General features: G+C 41.1%; 2 protein-coding genes across 4 annotated transcripts; one reads left to right on the top strand and one right to left on the bottom strand.

The window, feature by feature from the left end:
• The first annotated feature begins 111 nt into the window (after window positions 1–111).
• HPS4 (Hermansky-Pudlak syndrome 4 protein) lies at window positions 112–4019 on the top strand. Its single transcript, XM_065491513.1, has 9 exons — window positions 112–313; window positions 473–713; window positions 768–998; window positions 1057–1151; window positions 1206–1275; window positions 1327–1482; window positions 1543–2760; window positions 2814–3040; window positions 3574–4019. The coding sequence occupies exons 1-9, from the start codon at window positions 300–302 to the stop codon at window positions 3740–3742; spliced, it is 2421 nt and encodes an 806-aa protein (XP_065347585.1). The 5' UTR covers window positions 112–299; the 3' UTR covers window positions 3743–4019.
• Window positions 4020–4052: 33 nt separating this feature from the next.
• Window positions 4053–17105, bottom strand: Tpst (tyrosylprotein sulfotransferase). 3 transcript variants are annotated; one of them, XM_065491519.1, is made up of 8 exons: window positions 16967–17105; window positions 16768–16905; window positions 5986–6152; window positions 5797–5927; window positions 5610–5718; window positions 5366–5560; window positions 5059–5312; window positions 4053–5001 (listed from the first exon to the last, which is right to left on the bottom strand). In XM_065491519.1, the coding sequence occupies exons 3-8, from the start codon at window positions 6115–6117 to the stop codon at window positions 4713–4715; spliced, it is 1110 nt and encodes a 369-aa protein (XP_065347591.1). In that variant the 5' UTR covers window positions 6118–6152; window positions 16768–16905; window positions 16967–17105; the 3' UTR covers window positions 4053–4712. The 3 variants fall into 3 exon arrangements, with proteins under 3 accessions (XP_065347591.1, XP_065347589.1, XP_065347592.1); XM_065491517.1 differs by having other exon boundaries at window positions 16768–17036; XM_065491520.1 differs by having other exon boundaries at window positions 5992–6152; window positions 16768–17035.
• Window positions 17106–17254: the final 149 nt, after the last annotated feature.

Below are 17254 nucleotides of genomic sequence, written 5' to 3'. Positions count from 1 at the left end.
TGCCTGCTGTGATTTTTCGCGAAATCTCCTCCCATTTCTTCGCCAATTCCTATTGGACGATCAGCTTCGATTTATTATTTTCGTGTCTTCCGCAGCCGCAGACAAGAGGCTAGTGGGAGTGGAGAGTGGAGCAGGAGCGCAGCGTAAGAAAACATTGTGATCTGTCTGGGGCTTCAGCTGGCTCCGCAGGCACATTTTACATTTTTTTTCGTTTGCTCATGAGGGGTTGCCGCTGACACTTTTTGGTAATATATAGAGTGAGCAGCAGACACAATGGAGAAATAGGAAGCTGCTCAGCAATGTCAACTTCAAGGTTGGTCTTTATTGTTTCTGAAAATACGTTATGTATAATTCATGCAAACATCTTTCTTCATTCATGCTGTTTTCTCACGTGACTGCTACTGCGACATTATTAATTGTATCGAGTGACGCATTCTCATCCTCTCTAATTACCATGCCTTTCATTTTTCAGGGATAATAGCTTGAGCGTTGTTTTCGTCTATGATTGCGAATGCTGTGTTTCTGAAGCGGACGACCCTCAGGATGCCATTCTCTACTTTCACCCCCAATGGGTCAGCGAGCAGCAGAGGCTGGCGCTTTGTGGTCAGCTCATGGGTGTCACGCACTTTTTTCTCGCGTCCTTCAGCTGCCCCAAACTAATAAATCTAAAGAGCGGAAAATTTGCCATCCGTCAATGTGGAAGATACATTTTGGTAAATCATGATTTTCCATCTTGAAATCAAATATAATAATTATATTTTTTGCAGGCGGTTGGCACAGACCACAGCAATCCTTCTTGGGTGCTGCAAAAAAGAGCAGACTCCCTGTTCGCGATGTTGCGACTTTTCCACGGAGGAATCGAGGAAATTGCCAACGGGTGCGCCTCTGACAGAAATGTCCTTGTGTCGAGGCTGCAAGACATCCTTGATACTTTGGTTCCTATGGCTCAGAACTTTGGAGATCTCTTTGGTCAAGAACCTGCTCTCTTGCTGCCAAAAGTATGTTCAATATTAATTGCTGAGTAATTAATCTAAATAAATCAATTATTTATTTTAGAGTGCCAACAATGTATTCATAGAATCGGTGCAAGTGCTCGAATATTTCCAAAGCTTGCAAGGCGTCATTGGTGGTACCATTCTTTACAACAACAGGTAAATTAATAACGTGACAAAATAATTCATTTTCTAAACCAGTTAATTTTGCAGAGTTGTTTCAACTCAGCTTCCTGCAGAACTTACCCGCAAGCTAATTTTCTCTGACCCATATCACATTCGGGTAAACACTTGAGTGCACTCAAAATTCATGCGTTAACTTTGATTACTTTAGAACTCCATAGAGACTGTTCCTGCGCAGTTTGAACTACCGCTTGGTGTTAGACTACTGAGAGTGTACTTAGAGCAGAAGGACCACGATTCTCTGGTTTTCGCAGCTAATATGCTGAGAGATTTATTTAATAGCATTGAAACGACCCGTCCTGAAAGAGTGAGTGACCTTTTGTGACGGCCGCAAGTGCAAGATTGACGTTTGTAAATTCTGTTTAAGGTTGGAAGAACCCTGGGCAGTGGCATGATAAGAGACATCTCCCGGATCTTCACCGTCCACGAAGAGCGAGAACCATTTGACGAGGCAGACGGCCCCATGATAAATTCGCCACACAACGAATTCGCGCCGCCATCCAGCAGACAAAATTTTCGCACGGCCAGCGTTCCGTTCGATGAAAGGATCAACGCTCCAATGACGCGATTCAGCCTGCCCGTGGGCGCTGTCACGCCTGGAACGCTGGGCAAAATTTTGCACGCCAAACGAATGTCAATTTGCGCCCAAAGGGACGAGGAATTCCAGGAGGAAAGCTCCCCAGAGACGCCAGAAGAAAGTATATTCCGTCATTCGCCCGTGAAAGAGGCAGCAGAGGAAGAGGAGAAGGTGGCCCCCATTTCGCCTTTGAAGGCTCGCTGCCGCAGTCTGGACAACTTGGCCGCCGCCATTCCCTTGCGGGGCTACAGCTTCGGCCTCCCGAAATTGCACCAGAGCGAGGAGGAGCCGCGTAAACGCAACCCCATGCAACGACTCTTCAATACTATCTGCGACCCCAATTATCCTGTGTTCAACGCCAATGGTATGCCGATATCTCAGTCCTTGTTCGCCGCTTATCTCGAGAAGCACTACTGCGAGCTGAACGAGCAGGGAAAAATACAGAAAATCAAAACGCCAGAAAAGAAACCGACGACACCAGTGAAAAAGCCTGACCTTGTGGAAAAAGCTGACAAGGCCCAAAACGATTCTGACAAAAGTGCCCTGGAATCGAAGCCATTTGAAATAGCCAATAAAGAGGTTTACAAGCGCTCTCTTAGCCTTCCGTTGAAATCTCTCAACCTGTCTGACGCACCTGATTCATCAGAGAAATCAAAACGAAAGTCTTTTGTACTCAATCGGGACGAAATGCCACCAGTGCCGACTAAGCTGGAGTTGTTCAGCGTTCCAGACAGGGTGGAGACTCCCTGCGATTTCTCCAGTTTCGCTCGAAGTGTAGCCACACCGGGGGCTCGTGTCACAACTCCTGCAGAATTTCGATCTTTCATTTTGGAGAAGAGGAAAAAGGAGCTGGCAGCTTACAGGGACAAATCTATGGAGGAAAGCTTGGCAATCCACCAAGACGAAATGGTCAAAAGTGTTCTCTACACATATGGCTACCAAGGCATGACTCTCCTTTTACTTCTTGAGAATCAATCAGAAATGGACAACGATTTACTTTTAACCATTGTAAGGATGTTTCAATTTCCCTTCTTTATTTTTTTTAATCGACCCTTTGACAGGAAAAAGCTTGGCTTGAGTCGGCTCCTCAACTTGAAAGTCGGCTGAGGAAGTCTCTTGAGCAAACAACCAGCGCCGACAGCAAGGAGTCGTACAGCTTCTTGCATCTAGACCCTGAATGGGATGCACTTCAGAGGGGTGGCTCATGGGGTGCTGCACAGCTGTCGGTGGCTAGGAAGCTGCACTCTGATTTGAAGTCTGCGCCAGACATGACAGAAATAATTGCCAGGTGAGAACATTGTCATCAGTCATTCTACCCCAATAAGAAATTCAGAAGCTACTAAAAAAACTAATCATATATGCTATCTTCAAAAACATCTTTGAAAAAGTTTAAAAATCTTTTTCAGGGTTGCAAAAACTCGCATTTATAAAAATGAAGTGCTGTGGTAAAAAGGTTTTTTCAATTTTAATCAGTTTCTTGCAGGCAATGTTTGCACCTTGTTTTTCAATAATTTTCTAATTCTATTTTTTTGGAGAAGCTGAAGCAGAAAATAGCAATTTTAAAGAATAAAATCTACTTTATTTAGGAAATTTTGACCACTCAGACAGCAAATTTTAGATTTTTGCAGGGGGAAAATTCATATCTTGCGCCAGAAATTGGTAAAAATTGAAATTTTCGGTGAAAAACGAGTGATAAGCAAATGCAACCCTGAATTCTTTTTGCTGTCTAGTCTGGTAGTTAATTATTGCCCTTCCTTTCCTAAGAGCGTGTTTTAATTATGATTTCAACATAAAAAATATTAAATTCTACCAATTGCATAGGTGCGAGGACCAAATTGTTTACGGATCGCAGTACTGTCTGCAACAAGTCTTTTACCAGCAACAAGCTGCTCCAAAAGTGGGTCTTCCAACTCCTGCTGATCTCATGGGAACTGTTCCTTTGACAGCAAAGCGTCGTCTTGAGCGAGATCATGGAATCTTACTGTTGTAATCAGTGTTTTGAGCTTCCTACGTTTTTTTACAGGTTTTGCCTGTTTTTGTGGTTTCCAATAAGTCCACTAATTGAGGCAGTATTTCCATTCCAATGTACTAGTCTAATCAGCTATGACAATTATCGATGTTTTCTTCATATTATGTTAAAAATGTGATTATTATACTGAATTGATTTGAACTGTGGCCATTCCCAAGTTTTTAGTTAAAACTATTAACGAAAATATATATTTTGTTTGTTACTCAATATTTTGCAATAAAATTGTGACATACTTGTAGCGGTGAGGTTTTTTTTATCAAAACACTTTGAGTTAAGATGACAAGTATATTTTCACATTCACACAACATCGGTCGCGGCTCTTGACCAGGCTGGTTATCAAGTGAAAAAAATACATATACCCTGAAGAATAAATACACACGTATTTTAAGTCCATGCAGTGAGTTAAAATAGTATTTTTTGATCCCATCAGAGAAGTGGATTCACTCACTTCTTTGCAGCCAAATGCTAAGTGTCTGTGGCTTAAGTTGTATTCAGATCCCTGCCTCATATCGTGTCGCTCCCACAAACGGTCACAGGTTTTAAACGAATTGGATGCAGTTTCACGCAGATTTAATACAAATACAAAATACAGATCGCAGTTGTGCATATTTCACACGAGAATAACCCTTTTTACATACTAGAAAACAGTTTTAAGATAATAAACACGTCAACAAATAAAAAAATGATGCCATCAACAATTATTGTGCGCAGCGGATAACATAACTTCCAAAATGAATCAAATTCATGGCATGGGGTGTGGTAAGTACACTGCAAAAATTGTCTTTTTTCACAACAACTCGGAACAAAACTGGCCAATATAGATGCAAAGTGACATGAACATTTTTTTCTGTAAAACTCTTGTCTCTAAAATTGTGATCACAATGTGGCACTGAATTAGTGTTGAGTCTTCTTGAGTTGATATAATATATTTTTAGCTGTCTGCCTCTGCTGGCGGTTCCTCGACTGTTTTGCCTAAAGCGTCTTCAATCCGCCTGTTCCACTCATTCTTATTCTTTTTAATGTCATTCGTGTTTTCAACGACGATAGCATCGGGCGATCCATACTTTGGAGCGTTGTCCTTTGGATCGTAGCCAAGAACGGCTAGCATGGGGGCAATATTTGGCATATCTCGAACGACATCATCAGGGAACGATCCAACCCATTTGTTTAAAGCCTCTAGGTTCACAGGTTTTATAACCTGGTCCGATGAACGCTCAACTCTGAAAACAGAAATGACTTGAGTCAGCACAACACAGGAATGTGGAATGAATTCTTACTTTGATAATTGCACTCCGCCAGGCTTATCAATCGCTTCCTCGTGATGCAATACTGAATCGTGCCAAGGAGCGTCTAAGAACTTCAAAATTTTCTGCAGCCACACTTTCGGATGAAGCACCAGCTGCTCGTAAGGGACTGGCAGGCAACGATCAGCCCCAACCTTTTTGCATTGGTTGTGCATGGTTTCAGAGGCGGCATTCCACTTTTCCAAGCACTGCTTTGGGTTGGTTAAATCAAATCCTGTTATGGTCACCTACAAAATAAATTGTTAGCAGACAGTTAGGGAAAATGGCTAAACAATCAAACCTTTCTACTGATGATTGAGTGAACCGTGGCTCGCCCATCCCGCACCATGTAGATAAACTTGGCATTTGGAAAGAGTTCAGAGAGGTACACAGCACTTTTCAGGGTGAGGGGGTCCTTATTGCACAAGCGAGGCGCTGGCTCCCCGTGCTTTGCTATGATTTCAAGACTAAACGCTGCTATGGCCGAGTCCAGCACCTATAAATTAATTAATCCAGGGAAAAGTGAGTGAAAGTCGAAAACTTACCGATTTTGATAGGCCTGCTTCTTCTAACCGAAGACTTTCTTTCTGTGATTTCAACCAGTGGTTTCTCATTTGTAGGATTCGGGGAATGACCCTAGTCTCCTGCCCACATCTGAAAATGGCAAATTAAATTGCAGAATTATTTTAAATTAGAGTTAGAAAAAAAAATGAAATTATCTTAATGCCGTACCTGATTTCAGGGTGGGCATCAAGCATGGCTCTCATTAGAGTTGTCCCAGAGCGCGGAACACCGCCGATAAAAATAAGCGGCATCTCTCTGTGATACTCATACTTCTTCTTGTCAACGCCCTCGACAAATTGCTGCAACAAGTTCACAGAACATTAATTGTCACTGCTCGACGGGGCGAGTGCTCATTACTCTTACTGATTTGGGCACCATCACGTTCTTTGGAGATGAGCATGTTTGCTGCACCAAGCTGTACACGAGCAGCAAAACAATGGCGGCGAAAGACAAATAGAGGATCACACGGCGCCCTCCGCGCACCATCATGTTGTCGCTCAAGCGAACATCATTATTACTAGAATCTGTAATCATAAAAGTCGGCTGTCATTAGTACCACGCGCCCGCGCGCGCAGACAAAAATAAAATTGTTTGCGCCTGTCAACACTTCTTTTGTGACATATATAGCGTCTGTTAAAAATTACATGGTGAATAAAAGAATTCTGAATATACAGCAGAACTAATTTAAAACTTACTATGGTTATTAAGTTCTTGTGCATTCAAAGAGAAGGGTTGTAAGAGCCGTTATATTCAAATTATTGATTTCTCTCGTTTTATATAATGAACTGCGCCTGTGTTTTCTCTAGAGATCTCAGCCAGCCGCGCTACGCCGCGCCAGCCAAGCCAGCCGTCGGTGAAAAAGGGTCAATTATTGTCAGCCGCACCAGCCGCCGCTGAAAATGTCTAGCCACCGCCGCCGGGCAAAGAATTCGGCTAATCCGCCGCCTTAAATCTTGCGACTGAGACCTGTAGTCTTCTCTTCTCTGGGCATGGGCATGGTCCAGTACAAAATCGCTTTGCCGTTACATTTAAACATCAACGCGAATCCCAAAAAAACGAAAGAAAAATTGGTTTGGTTCCCAGTGATACATATTCTGCATGGGTCGTACTAACGTGTGTCAACTACGAAATATGTTCCTTTTCTGTACCACTAATATACAGAAAAGCAGAAAACCCTCGGCGCGTTCGAGATGTCAGTCCTGCACGGTAGGGGGTGAATAAAATGGCCAAACTTTTGCATGCAACAGTTGATAAGACGCGCGGCGTGCTGCTTTTGATTAAATGCACACGCAGCAGACAGAGGGTCCGCATCGAGTGTGATTAGACTGCGATTCCCTTGGGTGTTGCCGGCGTTATATTAGCTCCGTGATACATTTTCCATCCTCATCAGCCCGACACCACCACTGGGAGAAACGACAGGGCGAGTGGGCGAACGAGGGTAGCGAGTGCGTGGGCGAAATCGGCTATGACGTCTATCTTCTCCCTGCTTTGCTCTTTCTCTCGCTGCTGCGCCGAAAGCAAGGGAAAAATTTCATCCGCAATTATGTGGCATTCAACCACATAATATTTTACCGTTCGGTGAAAGAATTAGTAACAAAATTCCGAGAGTAATTGAAGTTTGAAGTGAATTTTATTTACATTTATGCTGCTCGTAAATTTTCATAAAATAAAAACAGTGCTGTGACTGAGTAAATTTCTGATTGCGCGAGCGACAAGCAGCTGAAAGCGCGAACATTCATAATATTTTTGAGTGCATGCCAAATGCCTGAATCGCCAGAATAAAGTACAGCTGGACGAGCCCATGAATAGAGCAATTCATTTAAAAAGCTGGGAAATGCCACGTCCTACAGCACATACGGATGCAATGCGTCGGAAGTTGAAATTGTGTCCAAATTAGATTAATAACTAACTCTCTACTGCAGTGAGCTTCGAATGAAATGAAAGCATTGTCTACTGCCAAAGAGTTGAAGGAAAAGAGCAAAATATCAACTTGTGCATCGATAAAAAGTCGAAACACACATTATTATTTGTGCCTTGTACGCGTTATTAAAAGCCGCACTGTGTAACTTTCAAGCGAAACAAACGGCCTGCTGGGCATCCAAAATCCAAACTCTTGGCAAAGGATTTGATTGCTGGATGAGATGGGGTCGGAGTCCCCTGGGCTAAAATTGGCCTGGCCAAAGCGGTTAAAAACCTAATAAAAATCAGAACGAGGGGCTGAGTTCACGTTATTATCGTATTGTTTAATGTAGCGTTCAAAATTCACCATCAGAAAACCCCCACCTTCTGAAAAACCATGAAACTTTAAGATGGCTCTCATCATCGTTGCCACAATGATGAAATTATTCAAATGAGGAGAAGCGCTTCCTGTTCAGATTGCCAGCACTCAACCCGTCAGCAAACAAATTGCATAGAAACTCTTGTGAAAAGCCCGCGGCGGAAGGATGAGATCGCACTAGAATCAAAAGTCGCGATGCTTGGGAATTCGGTCGGTAAATTGGCTGCTTTATTTCCAATCGACACGACTGCAAACTTTTCCCTTGCTCCTTCCTCTCACTGAGCAAGCGGCCCAAGACCGATATATTAATCAAGTCAATTATGCCTCTTCCGCTCCCGCGATTCGAATTTGTTTGCTCTCGGAGTACAGTCGAAAGACTACGAAGTATCCGTATAAAATGCCCTCAGGGTAAATAAATTTGCCGTTTGTATGATCGATTTTGCGAAACACCAGCAGCAGAGCTGGATTATTGGCGAAACTGCGAACAAAAGCGGGAGCAACGATTTATAGCTGCCACGCTTCTCACTTTGTGTCACTGTCTCCAGAATAAAAGAGCAGCTCGCAGCTTAAAGGGCGAAAGATGCGTGTTTCTTTTTTCAAAACATTGCGTCGAGCGAGCGTATCCCCGATTCATAAATCACTCACGTGTCAATAATCAAAGCGGATGTATATCGACAAAAGTGAGACAGACAGACGCGGACAAAAACACTCATACGACAATCCTATGAATATAATTTGACACATGCGCGCATTCCAATCTATCTGCTCGGTCGATTTACTGTCTCATCGTCTGTAGGCTCAGACTGTGAGCATCGATGGAACGCTTTTCGTATAGCACAGTGGGGTAATAGAAACAATTTTGTTTCCTTTTTTGGTGCAGGCCGGTTATTAAATAATTTGTTTTGAGCCTCTTTCGGAAATGAGGCAAATTCCTTTACGCCAATATGATCAATTTCCAATTCAGTTTTCATAATCACGAATTTTACGGGCTGTCGAACCCATTTTGATTGATTACCAAATAAACTAGCGCAAATTTAGCATACGGCACATGATCCAGTAGGTACTTTCAGTGCGTAATTGCGGAGTGATTCGCAATTCGCACTTCAGACTCGTGAATAGGACTTTCACAGATTAACGATCCAATCAACGCAAGTCATACTACTAAAGACGAGCGCATTAATTCTGCGCCAGCAGCCATTGTGATGTGCGAGCCGTGCTTGCTGGTTGGTTCGAGCTCTATCTCGCTGATAAAACTCAGTGCCCTGAAGTGACCTGGGTGCTCTTTTAACGCCGTTGTTAAGGGATGGAAAATAGTTCCAAGATTATAGTCATAAAACGCGCTCGAGTAAGTAATGAAGAACGAGTCGCGCTAGGTGAATGCGCAGCTAACCACTACTCAGCCAGCTCAGGGTGGAAGCAGCAGGGATGTTTGTTCACAATGGAACACGAAAAACGCATTCAAGTTGAATGAGAAGAAAATTTCTCTGTTTGTAACTTCCTCGATAATTAAATAAATATTTTGCTAAAAAAACTTTATTATATCACAAGCATTATCAAGAGGGCCACAGGAAGACATTTTTCCCTCTTCAGCCGCAAGTGGCTAATCGTGAGATTTCAGAACATAATTTAACGATTGATTTTTAAGAGTTTGGGAAGTGAGACATTTTTTGACTCCGAATTTAAATAAGGAATTTTTATAGAAAATGAACTGATGGCATTTGTTTCCCGATAATAAAGATGTTAGATTGAAATAAGCTGACAGTGAGCGATAAGGATGAGTCACTTTTAGTATTCTGTTTTTTAGTGTTGTTATGGAAAATTAAATAGCTCAGCAAAAGTGAAAAAAACGCATTTAATAAGATTAAGATAAGATTAAGATACCAACTCTCTTTTTGCAACTTCCTTGGTAATTATATATCATGGTTGGCAATAGGCTTGTCACGAGTGCAGAGCCTGAGCATTTAATCAAAAAGGCCCGAGATTCGCCTTCTTTCTCATCTCAGCAAATGGCCACTTACTTAATTTGGAAGTTAGCAAACGATTCGTGCCAACTGCGTCCACGACTGTCGCTCTTTTACGAGCATCTGGCCATGCCCGTATGTGTGTTGTGTACGTTTTTTTAATATAATTGTGCTGAGGGCCACGCCAAATAATGAAATGGCTCCCTCTGTTTATCTCCACGCAAAGCAAATATGACAATAATTTTGACGCGCGTGCCAACAGCAGCTGCCACGCTCCACGCTCCGAATCAACGGTGATAGCACTGCCACTTTACGCGTGTGTGTGTTTTTGCCTAAATGCTGGCTGCGGCCCCGGCCCGACTTTTGCCTCGACCCGGCCGAAAGAGCGGAGGAGCACCCACGCGATTAGAATCCAGAGTCTCTCGTCGCTTTTAGCAGGATTGGTGTGCGGCGCCCTTTGCCCCGCCGCACCGAAAATTGCGCCCTCATTTCCCATTAGTGGCGCATCACACAAGGCAAATAATGAGATTACCACCCAGCAGACGAATTCAGCGCGCCGCATTTTCATCTCGCTCGAGCACAAAGGGCACCGAGCTTCAATGCCATACAGCCCGTCTGCAATTTTTGCTCTCTTTGTGCCTGCATTTTCATGTAACAACCCACGGCACACAGAGCATCTGGTCTAGCTTTTTTAACAATCTAGAAATTGAAAATAGACGCAATTTCACTTAGGATATGACGGCCTTTTGGCGGATGTTGATAAAACGTGCTCGAGTAAAAAAAGTGTGGTGCGCTCTGGACCTCATCTGCACTTAAAATGAAACTAAAGTAAATTGTCATGTTTTAAACAGTAAAACACGTCAAAAGCAACTGAACGTTCGTAGCAGAAAAAACAGCCGCTGTAATAACTTCTACATTGAAAATACAGTCGTCCTCTCGTCCATTTCTCCCCATGGCAAAATCTAGATTTGGAAACACGCCACGCGTCGTGCGAGTGAAATGAACGCAAATTTCACTGCGTCGCCGAAAAAGGCAGCCTTAAAAAGGTCACAAATTTTTTTACGACCCTCCAGCACAACAGCGGCACCCCGCTCATTCCTTCATACTAATCAGCAAGTGTGCCGAGAAGAGATCTTAACAGCGCATAATATTTTCATTCAAAGTGGCCGGCGCGCAGCTGCTTAGACTCCTGAGCCACTGAATGAAAGGGGTCAATTCGAATCAATTGTTGCTTGTTCTGTGCATATAACTGTCGTTTCAGCTTTGTGTTTTACTTTTTCGAATCAAACAGCGACAAAATATCTTTTGAAGAAAGGAGATATTATGAAATAAACACAATCGGCCATGTTTGGTTCAGAGTAAAATCGGTAAAAGAGAATCCACTCACGTTATTCTGTTTCTGCAGTTGTATGTTCTTAGAGGTAAAGTGCTTCTGATGAGCTATACGAGTTGAAACAACTGTCCGGCACAGAAAACGAGCGCGGTTTGTCTCTTTCCTATGTCACCAACAAATAACCGCCAGCGAGTTAAGCTCAACTATATCCAACAGTGTTTCAATTTAAATCTGTGTGGTATCAGGAAAAGTATTTAAAAAGGATAGGTGTTGTTCTAAGACCCAACTTTTTTTTAATTTGCGTGCGAAGAAAATTTACCAACGGGTGGACGGCTCGGGCGTCTACTTTTGTTGGCAGAGCAGCCAAGCGGGTTGTTAAAATTTCGCTGTTTGACATGCAAGCGCGTGTTTCTCTCATCCGGTGAATTGCGATTCATCAGGTGTCCACTCGGCCGGCACAAAATGACCCTCATTGAGGATGCACCCTTCACCCTTCAGTTGCCACCCCCGGCGGGCGTCAAAGTGAAGCAGTGCGGACGTGTTTAGCCATAGGAAGGAACAGGTCTTTGCATTATTTGTGCACCTTGCCGCCCGCCCTCGAAAACACAGCACACAGCAAACGCGTCAATTTGGCTTGATGTCGGCCTTGCTCGATTTATAGCCGTGCGTTTGTTTGCCTCGTCGCTGCTGCTGCTGAAGAATGGACGTGGCTGAAAACGGTGGTGGCAAAAGGGGTGCTGCCGCCGGATCGATGCTTGAAAAAAGGGAGAAAACGGTTTGCGCCCTGGTGCGTTTTCAAGCTCAGCTCTTACTTCCGAAAGCCGTGATTAATGATCGATTAATTATCGGGGGGTCGCGACCAATTAGTTTTATGGGTTTGGCAGCCTTTTTGCCAAGGATATTATAGGTTGATAACGGTGCAACGGAGTGAAAGGGCGGATTTTGCAAAATGGCAAATAGGCCATTAATTTACAGGAAACTATAATTTTGTCAAATTGTTATTTCTTGCTCATACCTACAAGGATAACTGAAAATGAGGCGCAGATAACGAATAAAATATGAAAGAAAGAATTTGTATTGCTACTATAAAAGATCAATATTGACACCTGCAAGAGATTCATTTAGAAACGATTTAAATTCAATGAATTAAATATAGTGTATACCTCTAGCACTTATTATTTTCAATTACTGCTGTGTGGCAGTACAGACGAGAACTCTTGAGTTGTTAAGCAACAACTACAACAAACAAGAGGATAACACAATTAAAGCGTACAGGACTGCGACGGGGGTCCAGTCAATGAGTAACTTTGACCAAGGGCTCTGATTGAAACGCTAAGTGAAAACATCCTGTACAAATTTACGTGGATTTCCTTCACTTCAAATTCCACGGGGAACCCATCAATTTGTTTATACGCTGTGGTTCGACCTGCTAAAGTTCAGCTTTAAACGCTTTCATTGAAGGAGCAAAAACAGGTTCGTCAGGGTTGCAAAAAACCCGCATTTAAAAAAATGCAGTGCAGTGTTAAAACCGTTTTTTTTTCAATTTTTACCAGTTTCTTGCAGGTCATGTTTGCACCTAAGTTTTCGATCATTTTCTAATTATTAGCTCATGACCTCGACTTTAAATATTTTTAGAGGAAAATTTTTGGAAAAATTGAGGCAGCAAGGAGCAATTTAAAAGAAAAAAAGGCACATTAGAGGAAAATTTGACCAAATTCCGAACGCAAATTTTAGATTTTCGCAGGGGAAAATGGAAAAAATTCATTTCTTGCTGGGTGGTAAGCAAATGCAACCCTGGCCCGTGGTTCTGTTAAATATGGCTTATTGGCAACCCCAAATACATTTGAATTCTCATTTATTTCCTTTTTAATCAACTAGAAAGAAGTTAGTTATAGTATAATTCACTATGGAAAAACCAACCACGAGAGTTGATATTTTAACTCTGATAAATGTTCAAGTTATGAAAGGCATTCAATAACATAATGTAACTATTGTCGTCATCTTTTTTAATTATCAGCAGCATTATTTACCATCATTGGCATTTAGATAACGATTGCAATAAAATTCAATTTAGACGCAAGCAATTAAGCAAACGTCACTGAAATGCCTTTTATTATAATTTATAGACCAATGGATTGTGTCAAATGTACGTGAGATATCAGGAGATTGCTTTAATTTCACTATCAACGATGGATTTTGAAGAGGTTCATAAAATTTGGTGGAGCCAGTTGTGTTTTCCGGTGAAGCCGAAAATTGTCGGAATGAAAGATTAAAGGAGGAAATTTTTAACAAGTAATTGTTGCGACTTCAAATTTAATTAAGCTTTTCATTTATCGGAAATGATCGGATAATCAATAAATGAGTTGAATGGAATTGCTATGCTGATGCTTATATTCTGAAAGAAGATTGCAATTGGCTAATTCAATCTTAACTTCGCCTTTCCCTGAGCAATAGGTATTCTACTGTCTGTTGTAAATAATGATTTTGAAATTGAAGTGGCTCATATTCTAGAGCGTATACAAGAACAGATTTTCCCATCCTGTCTTTCCAGTTCCGGAAAAAATTATTCCGGTTGTTTCCGGTTCTTGTTTTAACTATTTGGAGAAAATCCTGTCCGGTCCTGTTCCGGTTAAAATAATTCCGGTTCCGTGTGAAAAACCGGATTCCGGTTTTTGGGATCGGGATTCGCAAAAAAATCGTTTTTTCCGGAAAAAAACCTCTGTATTGCAAAAAACAGTTTTTTGCAGATGTTTCGACAAAATATGAATATTTTATATGGACATAAAAGTTTGTGGATGTACTTTTCTCCAATATTTTTCAATTTATTTAACGAATAGGAATTAGATAAATTAGCTTTTAAAAAATTGAACGTTGTATAGAGATTAATTATTGGCTTGAGTCTTGGTTAAGCACGTAATTTATTCAAAAAGATGTTAATTTTTTAATTTTTTTTATTATGGTTCCAAAAACTTTGAAAATAGGAATTGTCAAAAAGGAAGGTTCAAATAATTAAAAAAAAATCCAAGTGTATTCTCGAATTTGCTTTTGAAAATTAGAAAATGTGTTCAAAAGTAGTCCCATGACAATTCCGAACTTTGGAGGCGAAAAATTTCACAGAGATAGAATATTTATTCACGAGTATATTCACTTAAAAACACGAGCAAGTAGAAATTTTTCAAAAATCGATTTTTTTTTTGTAACTGCATATCTCCATTTTTAACCATCAGAATCGCAAAAACTAAACAAAATGAACTAGACCCGACCTCCCTTTAAGCTGAATGATTTAGAGGTGCTTACCCTCTAGCACAAAGTTGCAATACTTCATCCCCCTCGAAAAAGAAAAACATTTCTTGTGCTCTGCCATGGATTTTTGTATTAATTAACATTTATTTTAAAAGTATTTTTCTGTTTAAGTTTTGAAAGAAAAGAATTTAAGATACACTAAAATACTTTTAAGCCCTGAGGAAGCAAGCTAAAAATTGTTGTATTCAAAAATATAGCAATGGGGTTGAAAGGGGATGTTGATAAGCACCCCCAAATACTTTTGCTGGTTAGTGGAGGTCGAGACGAGTCGAACGGTGGGTATTTTTTGCAATTCTGATGGTTAGAACCAAAGATTTGGAGGTGCAAACCCAAAAATTTCGAAAAATGTTAAATGATTTTTTAATTTTTAAAGTTGAGTTTCTCGAAACGAAGTAATGACAACACTAAAATTTAATACATTTTTAGCCCACTTTATTGCTGCGGGACAAAACTATTTTTATTATTAAAAAGGAAAAACCGGAAAAATCTTTTGGCTTATTGAAAATCCTGTCCGGTCCTGTTCCGGTTAAAATCTTTCCGGTTCCGTGTGAAAAACCGGAAAAGGACAGGATTCCGGTTTCCAGTTTCGGTTTCCTGTCTTGGGATACGCTCTATCATATTCAGTTAAATTTTTGCCATCACCGCAATGAAAATCTCAACCAAAATTTGTTGATGTCTTCATAAAATATCCCCGTTAAATTTCGACGTCCGCGCTTGAAATTCAAACCACACGAGAAGAGATTTATTTTCATCTCGTGTGTACCAAATTAAAACTTCGCAACAGATTATTATATGCTCCTTGGCCATACAAAAAGTGAAGCTTGATAATGGCTTTATTTTCAGGTCACGTTCTTCGTCTTTACTTGTCAATTAGCAACATCTTGTTCATTTAGCCGAGTTGCCGGTGCTTCAAGCACTTTCCGACGCGCCACGCGATGCCAAAAAAGCGAAACTTCACCCACTCACCCAGTAAATCTCGTCAAAGGAGCGAATTTGTTTAAAATTTTAATTTCCGGCCTGTCTTTGACGGTTCGTCTTGAGTCTTGAGGTCATCGATCTTTCGGGTTATCATTTTGTGATTAGCTGCCTTCCTAATTTACATCACCAAATATGTACTAAGAAAGAAAGAACACTACTGTGAATTGAGCAGTTAGGAGGTTGTATGATTTTAATTTTTCATCTTCTAATGTTTCCACGGACCAAGGAGTTTAACATCCTTATAAGCCTAATTTTTCTTTATGAGTGGAAAACAGGAATTTGAAACAGAGTGATATTTAGCTTTCTTTGCTCTAGAATAAAAAAAATTGAATTATTTTTACTGATTTTTAGATTTCAAGATGGAAATGCTAGAAAAGCTAAGAGTGCTGTTCCTCATTCTTCCAATACGAATTTTCATCAACTAGTAGTTAGAATAAAGTTGGCGTCGCTTTCAAAATGCCGTGCGCTCACGAAAGACGACTAACGTAAGACGAGACCATCAAAGCGATTATACGTAATCACCTCTGGAAGTGGTTTTCGGGCCACTTTATTTCCATATCCGATAAATTGGACCGACAAGGAACAGCTGGGCTAATAATGGGGTGTTAATTTTAGCCGAGGGTAGTTTCCTTCCGTAATAAGGAACACACCCACGCGTCAAAATTAGAAGTCGGCGCTGGCTGTGAGCGGGTTTTAATTTCGCCTGAGAGCTGCTCATCCTATCTGATGCATTGTTATGGCTCGTATGCATGCAAACGAGGTTAAGCCCAAGTACGAAAGACGCGTGCAAGCAAACCCTACCATACCGGCCAAGTCGTGACAATTTTTTCTAATTACCCAGTTGGCTGAAAGAATATTTTCAAAGGAGACGCATTTCCTAGAATTCCCACAATGCGCAGATGGAAGATCTGGAGTCTCATCGAATTTACAGTTAACAAAACATACGTCTTGATGCTTCGCGCATCGCTCTATCACATTTATACAAATATTAAATTTAAAGATATTCACGTTTTATGTAGTTGATCAGCCGAAGATACATTATCTTCTCTCATTCCTTAAAGAACAGGTTAACTCATTAATATTCAACCCTTCGATTTCTTGTTTATAATAATTTAACTCTGTTAAAAACAGAAAAACGCACTTGAAACCTCAAAGGTGATAATATGGACAAGGCCGCAGATATTAAAATAAAACAGGGAAAAGTTATGAGGAGGAAACCCATTAAATGCTACGTGTTCACGACGGCATGCAAACAAAACAAAAATTTTCAACGCTGACCACTTTACCATTATTTGCGATGGGGAACGCTCTTGGATCCTGCAACCTGCCGCAGGTGACCTGGCCCAGGGCTGGATTCACTTGTCTCCGCTGACCTGCAGGGGTCACTCAAAGTAGGCCTCGACCTGAATGAGACGCGTGTCCGGCTGAATGGGAAATTATGCGTGTCAAACTGCAGCCAACTCTTGACTCTCACATCACACGAACCAAAACAGATGATGTGTTTCTCTCTGTTAGTTCAGTTCGCTCTCCTCTTGGCTCTCCACTCCTGTGTACTCGATACTACGGCTGACAGAAAGTTCCGGTTAAACCGGTTTTTAGACATGTAAAATAACGGTGTAAAAGTATTTTTTCATTCTATAATATTGCCGTTAAAATTAATAAGTCACCGTTTCAATATAATTCATTTGTAAATATTTTTCTTTTAGATCATATACAGATGTGAAACAACAAGAATTAAGAAATGAATTTTAAAAATTCACACTTCTCTGTATT

This window comes from Cloeon dipterum, chromosome 4 (assembly GCF_949628265.1).
Source record: "Cloeon dipterum chromosome 4, ieCloDipt1.1, whole genome shotgun sequence".
Taxonomy (NCBI): domain Eukaryota; kingdom Metazoa; phylum Arthropoda; class Insecta; order Ephemeroptera; family Baetidae; genus Cloeon; species Cloeon dipterum.
The sequence above is the reverse complement of the archived record's forward strand: the minus strand, read 5'-3'. Positions and strand labels throughout refer to the sequence as shown.